Source organism: Budorcas taxicolor, chromosome 14 (assembly GCF_023091745.1).
Source record: "Budorcas taxicolor isolate Tak-1 chromosome 14, Takin1.1, whole genome shotgun sequence".
Classification (NCBI taxonomy): domain Eukaryota; kingdom Metazoa; phylum Chordata; class Mammalia; order Artiodactyla; family Bovidae; genus Budorcas; species Budorcas taxicolor.
The window spans coordinates 56,621,843-56,640,644 of NC_068923.1; the positions used below are offsets into that span (position 1 = coordinate 56,621,843).

Here is an 18,802-nt window from a genome sequence, read left to right on the forward strand (position 1 = left end):
ATCAGTGGGTGGAAAGGCTCAATGAATAGTTGCTTCTGCAGGTCCCTCCAACACATCTGCAAACGGATTGCCCAAGTCATGATCAAAATCTTATCATGTCACTCTCCGGCTTAAAGTGGATCCTTTAGTGGTTCCGTTATTTTCAAGGCAAAATTCAACCCCATAGTTAGCCCATAAACCTTACTGGACCCATCCCCTGCTATCTGGCACTGGAAGCTTGAGCCAAATCAGACTGTGCCAAGATGCTGTACTATGTACAGCCAGAAACCACAGAGGAGGGAACTCCCTGGTGGTCCAGAAGTTAGGACTCTGTGCTCTCACTACTGAGGGCCTGGTTTCAACCTCTGATCAGGGAATTAGGAGCTCACAAGACTCACGATGCAGTCAAAAAAAGAAAAAGAAACCAATGAGGATGGACCATGTACGCTTGCAAATGGATCCCATGTAGCAGGTTATTAGAAAAAGAAGCTTAAGCAGAATGGAAGAGAAGCATATAGGCAGCAATCGTACAAGGCAAGGGAGTAAGCACCACGACAGAGTTCAGTATAAACATTCTTAATTTTATTTTTAATGTTTTGCTCAGACGTCTCAAGTTCGCTAGGGTGCAACAAAGCCCAACTAAACTCAGGCGCTAAACTTACCTTAAATAACAAAGACTCTTTTGTGCTTTTTAATAAACACCATTTTGTAAATCTACTTATGGAGGAAGATGCAATATCTGATGATGAGGATGATAATAGTAATAATTATATCTAATAATGCTTTATGAATAACTGTCCAATTCCAAAAATAATCTAAGATGATTCTATTAATACTAATCAAGAATTTAGTTGAGCTACCAGGGAAAATAAGTGTCTCAGGAAACGGGTTTCTGGGATTGTCCACAGTTAGCTTTGGGACTACCAAAATGACCTTGAGATTTTATGTTCACAGTCTAAGAAAGCTAGTAACTACAAATATGTTTTTTTCACGTTAGCCTGTAGGTGGCAGCAAATTATCAATATTAAAATTAAAGATGAGGTTTGTTTTATGATCGTCAACTAGAGAAAAAACTGGAAATTAAGGACATGAAGGAAGAACAGAAAGACAGATACAAAATCATCTGAAAAAATCTAACAATCATGACTTAGGAAAATTATTAATAACCACAGCCACTGCCACAAAGTGCATTTTATTTACATCCAAATTTGAGCTGCTGCTGCTAAGTTGATTCAGTCATGTCCGACTCTGTGCAACCCCATAGACGGCAGCCCACCAGGCTCCCCCGTCCCTGGAATTCTCCAGGCAAGAACACTGGAGTGGGTTGCCATTTCCTTCTCCAATGCATGAAAGTGAAAAGTGAAAGTGAAGTCGCTCAGTCGTGTCCGACCCTCAGCGACCCCATGGACTGCAGCCTACCAGGCTCCTCCGTCCATGGGATTTTCCAGGCAAGAACGCTGGAGTGAGTTGCCATTGCCTTCTCCAAAATTTGAGTTAAGTGGTCCTAATACATTACATCATTTACGTGTAACACTTGTGAGACAAGGATCACCATCACCATTTACAGATGAGGAAACTGAAGCTTACAGAGGTTAAATAACTTCCCCATGGTAACATACCTGAATACATGGTGGACAGAATTGTGAACCTGAACATTTTAACTGAGAGCATATGCTTTAAATCACTGACTGTACAAAACACAAATAAAGACAAAAGTAGGGGGATGAAGGTCAGACTTGGAAGATACCTAGAACCAGTAATAAATAAAAACGTAGAACAGCTCAAAAGCCGTCTTTTCATCATTTCTGACCATATTTTCCCCAAGCCTGGGAATCCAAATTTTGCCTTAATTTCTAGGTATTATCTATCCTATTTTGTGCATGTTCAGTAAGAGTATATAACTGGATAACCAATCAAGACATACTATATAGAACAGGGAACTCTGCTCGGTATTATGTAACAACGTAAATGGGAAAAGAATTTATAAAAGAATATATGTAACTAAATCAGTTTGCTGTATTTCTGAAACTAACACAACACTGTTAACTGTACTCCAGCATAAAATAAAAAGTTTAGAAAAGGGGGGAGGGTTGAGAGTATATATTGCAGAGGTAAAATCCGGCATTTGGGAAATTCTCATTCATAACATAGAAGTTGGGAAATGGAAACTCTCTAAAGATTACTGAAAACTGAATAATTCAAAAAATTTGTATTTGATCACTAATTTTAATGCTTCTCCTCAGAGTCTGACAGAGATCTATTTTTAAAAGACGGAATAAGCAGGAGAAAATATGACATATTTATTGAGGTCTAATTCACTAGCCACTGTGACAAGATTTAAACATTTACACGTTATCTAAAACACACACAAACTCTTACAACCATCACCCAATGAGACAAGTAGTATTTGTAGTATTTATTCCCATTAGGAAACTGAGCCCCTCTGAGGTTCAGTAATGTGCCCAGAGTTGCAGAAATTCAAACACAGGTCTTTCTGACTCTAAATTCTTGCTCCTTCATGTATATTTTTCTTAGAGAAATTCCGAAGAGCTGGGAAGACAAAGAGCAGGTCAGAGGAAAACTGGAAGCAGAGGGCTTTTCACTTCATTGCGGCTGTGAGAACACAAGGGGATGCCTGGCTTGAAAGTCACAGAGGCCAACATTGAGCCCCAGTGACTGCAAACTGGTGATAATTTGTTCTGTCAGGTTATTACCATTTCAGCCACCTGCTTAATAATTCTTCTAGTTGTGCAAACAGATTGACAACCTGTCTTCAATTGCACACATGGTATCACCCTAAAGAATTTCACCTGGGGAGAAGAGCCTGGACTCCACGCACAGGCAAACTGTTGGGAGATCCACGCCCAAGAAAGCAATGGAGACGAACCAGGAGGAGCGCTCCTTTAAGTCCCAAGACACAATGTTTTCTTCTACATTTTATGTCTTCTTACTGGAGATCATTGTACAACCAACTGGCTAAGTGGTCCTTGTGGTATCATTGTTTATCACCTGCCTCTAAATGTGCAAACCTAGAAAACAAGGTCCTAATGTCACACCCTTATCTTTACACCTCAGGACTCACAGCACCCAGAATAAAGCAAATGTTTGTAAATAGTTCATTTGAACTGGCTTATTCGTTAAAGATTTGTTCAAAGTAAGTTTCTCTTTTCTCTCCTCCCCTCCCTATGCCCCATGCATAGGCATCCATTTGCCACTTATATCCTAAAATTTCAACCAGGGAAGAAACTAGTTTTTTAAATAGAAATTTAGAACCTACCATTAAAGCTAAGCCAGAACTGAGAGCTTGGTGGGTACCTCTCTGCTCAGTGTAGTGGGTGCAGCCCAGGCCACCCCAGAGTGGAACCCCTCACCTAAGCAGTTCTCTCTTCCATCCAGTTCTTCATCTTTGATTTTTTTTCCAGTTAAAGTCAACTGTTCCCCTTCAAGCCTTTCTATGATTGTTACTTAAAACTTTTACAATCATCTTCACACAATTTTAAATCTGAAAATAATTTTGGATCATTTAAATTCAAACACTTCATTGTGTAAACATAGGAAACACAGGGCAGAGATTTTTAAAATCAGATGACGTTGTGGGTTGACTTGCATCTGCCCCAAAAAAAGATATATTCTGCTTCCAACTCCCAGGACCCATAAACGATGTGTTTTTATTTGGCAACAGGGTCTTTGCAGATGTAATCAAGATGACGTCATACTGGACTGGAGGGTGGAGTGGGCTCTAACCCAATGGCTGGTGTCCCTACAAGTAAAAGGAAGTCTGGATCAGTGACCCGGAGAGAACACTGTGTAAAGATCCAGAGCACACAGAGACAGAGGGAGCACCCGGTGTGATGTGGCCAGGCAGAGACTGGAGGGATGTAGCGCCAGCCAAAGCAAGCCAGGGGGCTTCCCTGGTGACTCAGTGATAAAGAATCTATCTGCCAATGCAGGAGGCGTAGGTCCAGGATCTACACAGATCTCTGGTCCAGGAAGATCCCACATGCCGCCGAGCAACTAAGCCCACGCACCACAGCTATGGAGCCTGTGCTCTAGAGCCTGGGAGTCCCAACTACGGAGCCCACCCGCCACAACTGCTGAAGCCCGCATGCCCCAGAGCCCGTGCTCCACAAGGAGAGAAGCCACCGCAATGAGCAGCTCGCGCACTGCAGCCAGAGAGTAGCCACCCACTCCCTACTGCTAAGGAAAAGCCCGAGCAACAGCGAGACGCAGCACAGCCAAAATAAATAAACTGTAAAAAATAAAAAAAAAGACAGGCGTTACCAGCAGGAAGCTAGGAAGAGGCAAGGAAAGATTTCCCTGCAGGTGTCAGAGGGAGCATGGCCCCGCCAACACCTTGATTTTGGACTTCCAGCCTCCAAAACCATAGAGGTGATACATTTCTGTCGTTTTAAGCCCCTCAGTCTGGAGCACTTCGTCATGGCAGCCCCAAAGAATTGAACCCTGGGAAACTGAACCCCAAACCGATTACCTGTTTAAAAAATAAAAAGGAAACAATACCATCTAGCTCTCTGGGTTTTTATAAGAATGTTTTAAAGGGTCATGAAATAAAAGGTGGGCACATACTCAATGTTCGATGAGCACCTGCTGTGACTCACTTTCCTGGTCCTACCAGTCATCCTGGCTACTTCCTCTCCTCTTCTCTGCCACGAAGCTTGACCCACAGGGCTCACTTCCTCACCTCCCATCACTCTCCAAGCCCCTCGTCCCCCTTTAGCTAAGGACAGCTCTCCATCAGGATCTCATTGGACAGCTCCAAGCTGCCCAGACTGAACCTCACTCAGAAGTCTCTGGTCCCCTGACCCCTCCCCGCCCCCTCGCCCTCCCTAGGTTTTCTTCCCGCCTCCCTGAGATGTGGCTCCGTCTCCCTCTCTGCGAGCCCACTTCACGCCCCACCTCTGATCCCACCCCACGCAGGCTGTCACCATGCTTTGCTTATAGATTCTTGCCCCAAAGCTCCGCGTTGGTTGCTGTCTCCTCCACTCCAATCACTATCCTGCCACCAGAGTGCGCTGTCTGAAACGTGTCTCATACTAGGGCACTCCTTGCCTTCAATTCCTGTATGGCTGCCCATCCCCCTAGGAAAGCTCACTGTTCCTGACAATCTGGAACCCACCGACTCCACCTCCTGCTCCTGTCCTCATTGCCCCTTCCCACTCGAGGCTCTCACTGCATCGTCCAAACTGCAGTTCCTCTAGGGAATCATGTTTTACTGATTTTTTTTTTTAAAGGAATGTATTAACACAAAGGGTAAGATAAAGTAAATGGCTTCCCACGTTACTTTTCCCAATTTTTTTTATTATGGTAAAATATATAGCATACCATTTACCATCTTAACCATCTGTTAATAATTTAATTTTTTAAACAACAAAAACGTTGTGTATTGGGGTACAGCCAATTAACAACACTGTGATAGTTTCAGGTGAACAGTGAAGGGACTCAGCCATACATACATATGGATCCATTCTTCCCCAAACCCTCCTCCCATCCAGGCTGCCACATAACATTGAGCAGAGTTCCCTGTGCTATACAACAGGTTTTTGTTGGTTATCTATTTTAAATAGAGCAGTGTGTACATGACCTTCCCAAAGTCCTTAACTGTCCCTTCCGCTCCCCCCACAACCACTGTTTAAGCATGAAAGTCAGTGGCATTAATCACACTCGCAATGTTGTAAGACCACCTTCACCTTCTCTTTCAGGATCATGCTCTCCTGTTTTTATGTCTCTGCTGAAACCCTCTCCTTATTTCCAAGTCCCACTCATTTCAATAAAGGATCAGGAAAGCTCTCCTGCTCCTGGAGGAATTCTCTGGCCCTGGTGGCCTGGGCCCACTCTGGGCATAACGCCCTCTGTGTATTGCCTACTCTACTTCGGAAAGAGCTGGCTGGGCAGTTTTTGACCCAAGCACTGTGCTCTGATCCTGCAGCTTCAGCCCCACACAGAATGTGGTGCAGAGTGCCTGGAGATGTTCAACATAACTATCTGAATAAATGAATTGCAGGAAAGCACCCTCTGGAGTCAGGAAATGGCAGCCCATGCCAGTAATCAGGCCTGGGAAATCTCATGGACAGAGAAGCCTGGCAGGCTACAGTCCATGGGGTCACAGAGAGTTGGACTGGACTCAGCGACTAAGCAAGAACACCAACAACCTCGTGAAGTCAGAGGGAGAGATAAGAACCCAGTTTCCCATCACAGTCTACCTTGCCTCTCTTATTATTTTATATATTTCATTCCCACTTCACTGTTCTCACCTAAAAAGGTTTTCTTATTTAAAAATGTCACTTTCTGTAGAAAAACAACTCTGTCTAATGCATAATCTATCCGAAGATTGTTACCATTCGGAGCAGGGCCCCTACTGTCATGTGACAGAGGCGTGTACACAGCAAACATACCATGGTCAAACAGGTGGGGCGCCGATGATAAAAGAGCAGGAATATAACACCAGCTGTCCCCAAGAACAGTCAGTCAGGAGGGGAGAGGTTGCCAGAAGTAAGAGGAGTCTAAGATACCTGCTCCAGAAGTCTGAATGTTAACACTCTGTACCCAAGAGAATTTGTAAGAGCATAATCAAGCTATAGAAGCTTCTCTGGAAAGTAAAACTGTATATACACCTCTCTTACAAACGGCAACCCATTCCAGTATTCTTGCCTGGAGAATCCCATGGACGGAGGAACCTCATAGTCTACAGTCCATGGGGTCGCAAAGAGTCGGACACGACTGAGCGACTTCGCTTTTGCTTTACACAGCCTTAAAGAGGCAATGACAGCTTTAAGAGTAGGAATAAGAAACATCACCCTCTGGTATTTTCTTTAAGCACATATAAGAAGAAATATGAGTTTCCCGTTTTTTAACCTAAAGACACACAAAAAATAAAAGAAAAACCACATAGGTCAAAATATCTTTAGTGGTCATACCCACAAAGATGACAAGATAAAAATGTTTCCCCTTAAAAGTCTGCACTTGAGGGCTTCCCTGGTATCTCAGCAGTAAAGTAGCCACTGCCAGTGCAGGAGATGCAGGAGACACGGGTTCGATCCCTGATCTGAGATGATCCCACATGCCGAGGAGCAACTAAGCCCATGCGCCACAACTACTGAACCCACACTCTAGAGCCCGGGAGCTGAAAGTACTGAGTCCACAGGCCACGACTCCTGAAGCCCACGCACCCAAGGGCCCATGCTTCGCAACAACAAAGTCACTGCAGTGGGAAGCTCACCCATCACAGCTAGAGAGTAGACCCTGCTGACCACAACTAGAGAAAAGACCCAGCACAGCCAAAAATAAATGTAAAACAAAATTTTTTTAAGTTTGCACTTGAGGCTCTAACTTTCTATGCCTTATTCTGTTTCCAGATGTGACAAAATCCAGAATGGGGAGGGAATACTTGGAGGTCCCCACTTCAAAGTGGTTCTCCTTAAGAGATGCTAAAAGCAAAGGACCCACTTAAGGCGAGGCTTTCCAGCTGCTACTTGATGGACATTTTGAGCAGGAAGGCCTGTGGGGGTGGGGGTGGGAGGGTGTTCTATCTGCGTCCCGCCACTCCATGTCTGCAGCAAGCCCCCTCACCCTGCACCCAGTGGTAACAACCAAAAGCATTTTGAAATCTTCTCTAGATATAGTGAGATGCCCCCGGAGGGGTGGAGACCAAAAATGTCCCCCTGACTTCAGGCAACGGAGCCTCTGAAACCTGCTATTTGACTCTGATTATCTCCAGAAGAGAGAGATTAGGGAGCATGGGTCATATAACTGATACTCCTTAAGGCTGTTATTTTCTCATATTTGTTCATGGTAAAAACAGTAAAACCTCCGGAGAAAAAAAATGAGAATAATCATCATCAAGGCAACAAGGAATAAGAAAGCAGACAAAACTAGAGTCATTCCATTGGTGGGGGAGGTGAATTGGGCAGTGGCAGGGTCACCAAGGAGGAAATTCCTGCAGAAGGGAGGGGAAGCAGGCAGCACTGACACAGAACGGGGAAGACAGCTCTCGAGTCAGACAGGCCACCCGTGCCGGGACTCAGCTCTGAAAGCGGGGCCCCACAAAGCTGTCACGCGCCTGTCCGAAGAAAGGTCACTCTCCCCAAACTGCACTGGATAGATGAGTAGAGGACAAAGAAAAGCTGGCAAAGGAACACATTAGTATTTTCAAATGTTTCACGTGCTCCTCCAGATATTCTTAAACTGATTTTTTGATCTCTTTCACCTTTAAAAAAAAGATAGAAAAAAACGTTAGTCAATTATTTCGAGTCATCTGCTCCAAAACTGGGTCACTCTACAAAAAGGGTGGCAGAAGATCAGCCATAGAGGAGTTTGGGGACCCCCGGAGGGGAAGTCTTTAAATTTCCTCTGCAAGAACAAGAAGGTTCTACTGCTCTTCGGTTCTGCTTGGATTTTTTTTTTTTTTTTTGTAAACCCGTATATTTACTATTTAAGACCTGGACAATCCTGAAAAGCTTTCAAGAAGTGATAACCCCTTTCCTAAAAAGAAGAGAGAATGACTCAGAGTCTAAACCAAAAAAGGGGAATGAAGCAGAATGAACAGGACTCTGAGCTAAAGAATTTCAATTTGATTTTCTTCAGTGTTCTTAGAGTTTCAAATATGACAGCATAAAACTAAAATGTCAGAGTTTTAAATGGCTCCTATTTCCTGAAATCACTAGAAATAACCAGAAGTTTTTAAAATATATATATATAAGCCAGGGTGTGCTTTATCTTTCTGCACATGAGAAAATCCTTAAGAGGAAGAATGAATCTACATATATAACACTGAAAGTTATCCTTGTAAGTGTTCACAGACTGGAAAAGGAAACTCAACCAAGGACAATAGGAACAAGATGACTGTGCCGACTGCACGGCAACATGGAAAGGTCAGGTCCAAGCGGCACATGAGGAATCAACAAACTACCCATGGTAATCTCTTTTTTTTAAGTCCACACCACATGGGTTGTGGGAGTTTTAGTTCCATGACCAGGGATTGAAACCAGGGCCTCAAGAGTGAGCGCACAGTTATAACAGCTGGACCACCAGGGAATTCCCAACAAACTACCCTACGATCAAAGGAAAGGTTCCGCCTTGAATGATTAACCTGTTCTATGATATCCGTTACTGGGCAGGTGCAGATTTCACATGATCAAAAACAAACAAAGCACACACACACAAAACCACTGGCTTGAGAACTGAGGGGTGATGTTGAGTCCTGACTCGGGCTAAGCTTTGTGATTTGGGGACTTCACAACGTACCTGTCTTGGCCTCCATGTTCACATCTGTAAGACGAACTACAGCGTGATCTGGTCATTGCCAGTTTCACTTCATTCATTCATCACTCATTCACTCAACTAATAAATATTTGTAGAGCCACAGCTGTCGAGTGCTGTTCCAGGTGTTAAGGGAAAAGCAGTAAATTAAAGACCGATATCCCTAATGGAGCATGTATTCCAGATTCGGATGTCAGTGTTTTTCAGACTATAGGCTGTGAAATCCTTTCAGCAGTACCAAATGAGCATCTTTAAAAGAAGAAACAGGAAAAATATAAAATATCAGAGTATATCACACATAGTAAGGGTAAGTTCTGGTTTCAAAGAATCCTGCTTTAGCTATTGACATTTATATCTATGAGGGCTGTGGATCAAGAAGTATAAGGCATTTCTGAACGTGGGCTGGTTGTACCAAGACAGTTTTAACATCTCTGATAAAAGAATTCTTTTTGTTCCAGCCACTGGCCTTCATCCTATCCTTCACTCAGATTGCTTGAGGAACATTCTGCCCAGAGATTAAATCTCTTTACCTTTTCATTTGTCCCATGACGGCATTTGTATAAATATCAAAGACTATGCTTTTGAGATCAGTGTCCCCAACCTTTTCTGAGTATGATTCCTTTTAACATCAGTTCTTTTTGTGCACTACTTGTCTGCTGGTTGGGAAAATTCAGAGTGGCCAATAGCCATGTGAGCTTTTAAATGGAGGGCATGGAAACCCACTCCAATATTCTTGCCTGGAGAAACCCCATGGACAGAGAAACCTGGCGGGCTACAGTCCACGGGGTGGCAAAGAGTTGGACACGACTGAGTGACTAGGCACACACAGCACATAACGTATGTATCCATCCCAAGAGCTCCTATCTAAAAATACAAAGGTTGCAAACACACAGAAGGCAGTATTCATTCCATCTACACCTCCCACTTGATATTCAAAGAGATTTGCAGGCTTCTTGTGCCCTGAGGAGTCACAAGCACAAAGACTGGAGATTCCTGTTGTAGATACCTGCTTTGATTTGCTTATTTTAGAATCATCCTGTTCTTACCAGGTGACTGCTTATGGCAGTTTCTGTTTGGTTAAATGTTCTCCCTCCCCTCAATCCTTTTTAAAAATTCACACAAACCAATACAGGTGAGAAAAACTGGATACAAGAGTTTGTTTCCAGTTTTTGTTGTTCGCTTGCTTTTTAAAATCATTTTGTGTCTAATCCCATGAACCCAAACTCCTACAAATTGCAACTAGGAATTAGAGACGTAATTGTTCAAAATAGAGACATGCTCAACCCTATCCACTGCTTCTGTCTTAACAGAAAACACCAAAAGGGTGGCAATTACTACAGCTGGGAAAAGGAAAGGAGGTGAAACAGAGATTCAAAAAGAGAGAGACTTCCAATAAGCGGAGAATCATCCTGGGAATTTCAAAGCCTTGGACGCTATCACCAAGCTCTACCTGAGGTCAGATCACTACAGTCCTGGCCCCCATGGCCCTGTGTCACTTAGGATTCTCTCTGTCCTCGAGCTCTAATTCCTTCTGTGTACTGTTCTTGAAGCATTTCCTACATGAAGGACTGAGCAGTGAGGATGGAGGGAGTCATCCTTTGGGAACAGGCACGGGGAGGATGTACTTTCTGCAGAGTCCATGGTGTACTGCAGGGCCAGGAAAGGGCAGCAAAAGACAGATTCCTGGCAATCCAGTTTCCGAAACAGACATCCAGCCACTGCCTGCCAGTCCCCAACTTCCGGAGACCTGCTCAATCCAGTTATTGCCAACCTCTTCCCCTTCCTGGAAAACCAAACGACACCCCCAAAGGTGGCTACAGATTGTGACCAATGGTGACAGGAATGCGGCATGCTCTCTAAAATGTTTATAACTAGGGTTCATGCTGTAGCCTTTATTATTTTTTTTAATTACCTACTTTTTAAGCTTAAGAAGAGTGAAATGGGACCTAACCTTCATTAAAAAGGGAAACATTAACTTCGAGGAAAATCTGCTTACTTCTCTGGCAAGTCGCAGAGGTTGTCTAACCATCTCTAACCGTTAGCTATAAAATGAGGGGATTGGCCTGGACGTGGCTGAGGCAGCTTCTAGCTTTGTGCTATTTGCTCATAAACTTAAGCTCTGCCCTGATGGTGGCTCCTGGCCTGCAGAACAATCTTCCAGCGGCACGTGGGAAGGATGCCTGCTTCCGAAGGCACAGTAGCTGCGAGTTTTTCTCTTAGTCTCTCACCTGTATAATGCAGGCAGCTCAGTCCTGGGCTTTGTGCCAACCTAGAGGGTGGGGTGAGAGTGGGAGGGAGGTTCAAGAGGGAGATGACATATGTATACCTATGGCTGATTCATGCTGGTGGGTGGCAGAGACCCACACAATGTTGTAAAGCAATTATACTCCAATTAAAAATTTAAAAAAAAATTTTTTTAAGAGTATCGTTCAAGGAAAAAAAATCTCTCACCTGGGTATTCCTGCACGTTGCTCACAGTACTCCAAGCCCAAAACCTGGCCTGCGGTTAGCAGGACCTTGAATTTAGTCAGTGCTTCAGCTGCTTAAGCCTCATTTTCACAAAAACAAAATTGGGGGTGGGGTCCTTCCTAAATTAAATTACATAGGTGACCAGAAGCAAAGACCTCCGGATTCCCCACTTTGGGCTGTTTATTAGGTCGATGAACTTAGGTGATCAGAAGACCTCCAATGCCTATACAAATAGGTCCACTTTTAAAAAATCTACTCCATATTCTGTCATATCCTTTATGGAAAAGGAATTTGAAAAAGAACAGATATATCTATATGTATAACTGAATCACTTTGCTGCACGCCTGAAACTAACACAGCATTATAAAACCAACTATGCTGTGAGGTGCTGTGCTAAGTCACTTCAGTTGTGTCAGATTCTTTGTGGCCCTAGGGACTGTAAGCCCACCACACTCCTCTGTCCATGGGATTCTCCAGGCAAGAATACTGGAGCAGGTTGCCATGGCCTCCTCCAGGGGATCTTCCCAGCCCAGGGATTGAACCCAGGTCTCCCACATTGCAGGCAGATTTTTTTAACCGTCTAAGCCACCAGGGAAGCCCCAAGTACATATAAGTCAATCCAAATAGAACAGAGGAGTCTGGTAGACTACAGTCCACAGGATCTCGAAGAACTGGGCGCAACTGAAGTAACTTAGCATGCGTGCATTCACATTTAAAGACATATACATACATTCCCAACGTTTATTAAGACATCTAGCTCTCTACTTGGAATCCCATAACAGCTTTACTAACCAGCAGCAACACAGCAACACCCTTTTCACACTAAGAATTATAAAGCCAGGCAAATCCCCAGTTGCATACAGGTTTCATCACAGCAAATGTCACTTTAGAAAACTAGGAGTTACCAAACTTCTGAAGAGTAGGTGATCCTGGTGGGGACGTATTTCCACTGGGAGACAGGTAGAGATAGTTTTTGTTTACTCCTGTATTAAAATCAAATGGGGACTCGTAGTCCTCGTAAAAATCCATCTCTCTACCGTCCATTCCAGGCGAATGCAGAACACATGGTTCTACCACCGCTGCCTCTTCCTGGGTTGAGCGCGCTCTGGATCACTGCACCAGGCAACTCTGAGGAAGAGATCCAGCCCCGGGTTCCAAGAGCCTGGCTTCCTGGGACAGGTGCAGCCGTCACACCCTCAGGACAAGGAGGTTGTTTAATAAGTGACTTCTCCCCAGCAACCTGAGGAACAGCTCTGATCACCACCTGCTGTTCATTTCCGCCAACAGCCAACAACCCAGGCAGGAAGCAGAGCTTTCTAGAGCTTTCTTCAATAAACAAAAGAGGGCCCAGTGCTGTAGCATCACCTCCACATACAAACAGTTTAGGCAAACGTCAGACACTGGCAGATTTATATTTTTTTACAACTTATTATTATTTTTTAAACCGTTCAGCTGACCACAACTGCACCAGGGCAGACTTAATCTTCTAGGACAAGGAAGGATTACTGGCCAGTAATCTCCCACAAAGGCCATCTGGGGGCTACGTTTTTTCCACCCTGGATTACAGGGGCAGCCTGAAAGCCAAGCTTCCTGGTTGAGCCATCAGTTTTCTGTGTGTGTATGTTGGTAGAGAAATAAAGTTCCATTTCCAAGACAACTTTATCTAAAGCGACGTCTGGCTTGAGTGTAACAGAAATGTCAGCCTGACTTGTTGTTCTCACCTTCCTTTTCCATCCCTTCCCTTCCCTTTTGTGCAAAGATGGTGTTTCCCTGATGTGTACTGAGCAGAAAAGAAGCCCCACGCAGGTGAAGGGCCCAGGTCCTCCTACCCTCTCCTCATTAACCCAGGCCAGGCCTGCAGGGTAGCCACCCTGGTCAGCTTGTAAAACAAGACTTCTGAGTCTCCAGATCCACTCCCCAGCCTCTTTACAGACCCTTTCTGCCAGAACTCTGGCCTTGGCCAAAGTGACATCATGTATCGTTCCTTCTGCTTTCACCGTTGTGGCTGAGCTCATGTTAAAGAGGTGAAAATACAAGTGACCCTCCCTTAGATCAGTGGTGGTCTGTTACTGCCTGACAAAACCCCAAGTTAAATAGATAAATAAATAAAAAGGACTTTCCTGTTTGCTCAGTAAAGAACCTGGTAAACACAGGTTCGATCCCTGGTCTGGGAAGATTGCACACGCAGACTAAGCCCAGGCTCAAGAGCCTGAAAGTCGCAAATGCTGAAGCCCGTGCGCTGCAACTGCTGAAGCCCATGCGCCCTAGAGCCTGTGCTCTGCAACAAGAGAAGCCATCGCAATCAGAAGCTTGTGCACTGCAATGAAGAGTAGCCCCCACTCGCTGCAACTAGTGAAAGCCCACTTGCAGCAACAAAGACCCAGTGCAACCAAAAATAAATATTTTTTAAAAGGAGCGGGGGACTTCTCTGATGGTTCAGTGGATTAAAATCTACCTTTCAATGCAGGAGATTCCAGTTCAATCCCTGGTCAGGAAAACTAGGATCCAACATGCCTTGAGGCAACTAAGCCCAGCGCCACAACTACTGAGCCTACATGCTCCAGGGCCCCTGCACCTCAACAGGAGAAGCCACAACTGGAGAGGCCTGCGCATCACAATGAAGATCTCTCCTGCCCCAGTGAAGACCCAGCCAAAAACAGCAAAGGCCATGTTCCACCTTTTCACATCTTTCTCATGAAAAGGGAATATACAATATACTCTCCCTAGATTGGAAGCAAGTAGGAAATTTTTTTAAGTTATAAATACTTTAAGCACTAAGAAAGAAATCTGGGTGTGTATAAAACTATATAAACACCAAGGTAGTTTACATTCATCTTAACTTATGATTCACCTACTATTTTTTTTCTATTAGTCTCCTGTTGTACTCTATTTTTGGCAAGTCTATCTTATTTAAGTTTTTTTTAAGTTTATTTTTAACAAAAAAAATCAATCTGTATTTTTCTCCTAAAGATACCAAAATTAGGGTAATGATAAATGCTGTTTATTCTCTATTTAGAATTAAAATAAATGGTTTCTTTTTATTAATTGAAAAAAATGAACTGGTCAATTTCTCGAAATCCATGGTATCTCTCACTGAGGTAGCCCAGGTATTACGGTTACATTCTTAGACTAGAAATGGTTATTGGAGTCCCCAGCCCTCTCAATACTCTAAATTTGGTCACCAAATCACTGGGAAAAAAAAAAAAAATTCTGCATTCTCATTCTTCCTCCTAGTCACAAGTGTCAGAAAATGCTATGGGCTGAAATTTGTGTCTCTGCAAAACCTGTATGTTGAATCCCTAACTCCTGGTGTGACGATGTTTGGAGGTGATTGGGTTTAGATGAGGCCATGAGGTGGGGCCCAGGCTGGGATCTGTGTCCTCATAAGAAAAGGAAGCCCTTTCATGGATCAGAGCCTTGTGGCGAAAGGGCTTGCATAACTCAGTGAAATTCTTGCCTTGAGGACACCATGAACAGCACAAAAAGGCAAAAAGAAATGACGCCAAAAGATGAGCCCCCCAGGTTGGAAGGTGTCCAATATGCTACTGGGGAAGAACGGAGGGAATTACTAATAGCTCCAGAAAGAATGAAGTGGAAATGACACTCAGTTGTGGGTGTGTCTGGTGGTGAAAGTAAAATCCCATGCTGTTAGAATAACACTGCATAGGATCCTGGAATGTTAGGTCCACGAATCAAGGTAAATTGGATGTGGTCAAGCAGGAGACAGCAAAAATAAACATCGACATCTTAGGAATCAGTGAACTAAAATGGACGGGAATGGGTGAATTTAATTTAGATGACCATTGTATCTTCTACCGGAGGCAAGAATCCCATAGAAGAAATGGAGCAGCCCTCATAATCAACAAAAGAGCTACAGTCTTTCCGGTAGTCATGTATGGATGTGAGAGTTGGACCATAAAGAAAGCTGAGCGCTAAAGAACTGATGTCTTTGAACCGTGGTGCTAGACAGGACTCTTGAGAGTCTCTTGGACTGCAAGGAGATCAAAGCAGTCAATCCTGAAGGAAATCAATCCTGAATATTCATTGGAAGAACTGAGGCTGAAGCTGAAGCTCCAATACTTTGGCCACCTGATGGGAAGAACTGATTCACTGGAAAAGACTGATGCTGGGAAAGATTAAGGGCAGGAGAAGAGGGTGACAGAGGATGAGATGGCTGGATGGCACCACCAACTCAATGTACATGAACTTGGGCAAACTTTGGGAGATAGTGAGGGTCAGGGAGGCCTGGTGTGCTGCGGTCCACAGGGTCACGAAGAGTCAGACACGACTTAGCAAATGAACAACAAGAGTGCTAGCTCGAGCTCTCCTTCCACCATGTGAGGTCACAGACAGCCATGTGCCAACAAGAAAAGGACTCTCATGGGGATCAAATCAACCCACACCTTGATCTTGAACTTCCCAGACTCCAGAATGGTGAGGAACAACTGACTTTTGCTATAGGCCTCCCCTTCTGTGGTAACTTATAACAGCAGCCAGAACTAAGACAAATATACCAACAATGGCAGACATAATGAGGCAGGTCACAGCCACCTCCGAGGTCCTCGGATCCCTCAAAACGTCCACGCTCTTGACCTCTGGTGGGGACTCCCATGCTACATCCTCTGCCCGAAATGCCTTTTTTTCTGCTTCCTCAACTCATTCATCTTTCAGGACTCGGGCAGAAATCCCTTCTTCTCAGAAGCCCTCCCCCTCTGGCTCTCCCTTCCGGCAACAGCACACAGGATGTGACGTGCCCACCTGGCAGTCCTGACAGCCTTGCCTCCAGAGCAGGGGCTGCATTCTCTACTGCATTGCCAACCAAGCTATACAACATGGAAAAAATAAACAATACAAATGCTTATTAAAGGGGGATTATTTAAATGCTAAATAGAATATTCGTGTAACAAGAAAGTATGCAAACACGATGTATAAATGTATATATTTTATAGGGAAAGATATTCTTTTTCAAAATATTTATTTGGCTGTGTTGGGTCTTAGTTGTGGCTCGTGGGATCTTCATTGCCTCCCACAGGACCTTTCGGTGAAGCACGTGGGCTCTCTAGTTGTGCTACCCATGTGACTCCAGAGTGCACAGGCTCAGGAGCTGCTGCATATGGGCTCAGCTGCTCTGTAACAGGTGGAATCTTAATTCCCCAACCAGGGATCGAAATTGCAGCCCTGCATTGCAAGGTGGATTCTTAATCACTGAACCCCCAGGGAAGCCCCGGGAAAGATATTCTTGATACATTCAGTAAACATTCCAAAACTGTTTGCACTACATGATCCATAATTGGTGTGATAACTGGAGAGACTAACCAACCCAAAGAGAACATGGACAGGAGAAATTCTAGGAAAGTGTGTATGTGCTGCAAGGCCAGCAGAGGGCACCCATAGGCAGCTCATAAGTTAACCATCCAGCCAGTGAAGTGCATGCTAACTACACAGTAACAATTCAGTAGATAACTCACGTTAGTGGAAATGGAATGAATACAAATATCTGTAAAGAATATTAAGTTTCTATCTACCTATTAACACATCATTTATATATGTCTGTGTAAGTACTCCCTAATTTTGAAGGAGTTAAATGTAAAATCTAAATGTGCTTAGTCACTCAGTGGTGTCCAACTCTTTGCGACCCCATGGCCTGGGGTTCCTCTATCCAGAGATTCTCCACACAAGAATACTGGAGTGGGTTGCCATTTCATCCTCCAGAGGGGAAAAAAAATCTACGTAATACACACAAAAATATTACCGGAGGGACCTTGAAGGGCACACAGACAGACGATGTGACTGCTCAACAGGAGCGGCAGGTCACAGATATCAGATCCTGTGGACATGTCATGAGAACACAGCAGCCAGCTGGCCAAATATAGGACAATTTGATCACCAACATAATTAAGGACAGCAGTGGATTATAAACCATTAAAAACAGGAATCCAAGAGTCTGTATCCGGTGGTTAATTGTATGTGTCAATCTGAGTCATGAGGTGCCCAGATAGTTGATTAGACATTGTATATAGTTGCATCTCTGATGGTGTTTGCGGATGAGATTAATGCTAATCAGCAGACTGAGTAGAGCAGATGGGCCTCCCCAAAGTGGATGTGCTTCATACACTCTGCTGAAGGCCTAAACAGAACAAAGCGGCTAAGAAGGGAGGATTCCCTCTGCCTGTCTTCAAGCTGGGATATTGGTCTTCTGTGTCTGGATTTGGACTTGGAATGAAACTGACACCATCAGCCTTCCCGGTTCTCAGACTCAACCTGGAAGCACAGTGTGTGTTAGTCACTCACTTGTGTCTGACTCCTTGTGATCCCATGGACTGTAGCCTGCTAGGCTCCTCTGTCCATGGAATTCTCCCAGCAAGAATACTGGAGTGGGTAGCCATTCCCTTCTTCAGGGGATCTTCTTGACTCAGGGATTGAATCTGGGTCTCCTGCATTGCAGGCAGATTCTTTATCATCTGAGCCACCAGGAAATCCCATGGATGTACAGTAGTTCTCCCCTTATTAGTAGAGGATATGTTTCAAGACCCCCAGTGGATGCTGGAACAGTGGAAAAAACACATACTATATTTTTTCCCGTACATACATACCTATGATAAAGTTTTATTCATAAATTAGGCAAAGGAAGAGATTAACAATAACTAGTAATAAAATAGAACAATTATATTAATATACTATAAGAAAAGTTATGTGAATGTGGTCTCTCTCAAAAAAACCTTATTGTACAAACTTAATGCCTTTTCCCGGAGAAGGCAATGGCACCCCACTCCAGTACTCTTGTCTGGAAAATCCCATAGACAGAGAAGCCTGGTAGGCTGCAGTCCATGGGGTCGCTGAGGGTCGCTGAGTGACTTCACTTTCACTTTTCACTTTCATGCATTGGAGAAGGAAATGGCAACCCACTCCAGTGTTCTTGCCTGGAGAATCCCAGGGATGGGGGAGCCTGGTGGGCTGCTGTCTATGGGATCACACACAGTCGGACACGACTGAAGTGACTTAGTAGCAGCAGCAATGCCTTTTCCACCTTAACTAAAGGACTTAGCATGCCCTGTGGCCATAACTTTCACAGTCTGAGATG

At 44.2% G+C, this 18,802-nt stretch overlaps 1 protein-coding gene across 1 annotated transcript in view; it reads right to left on the bottom strand.

Annotated features, from left to right (window-relative positions):
- Positions 1 to 12,765, bottom strand: part of TPD52 (tumor protein D52) — a 47,691-nt gene extending 34,926 nt beyond the window's left edge. Inside the window, exon 1 of the mRNA XM_052651449.1 lies at positions 12,627 to 12,765. Within this exon, the coding sequence (XP_052507409.1) occupies positions 12,627 to 12,765 (139 nt within the window). The remainder of the gene's footprint in view (positions 1 to 12,626) is intronic.
- Between the last annotated feature and the right edge of the window lie 6,037 nt (positions 12,766 to 18,802).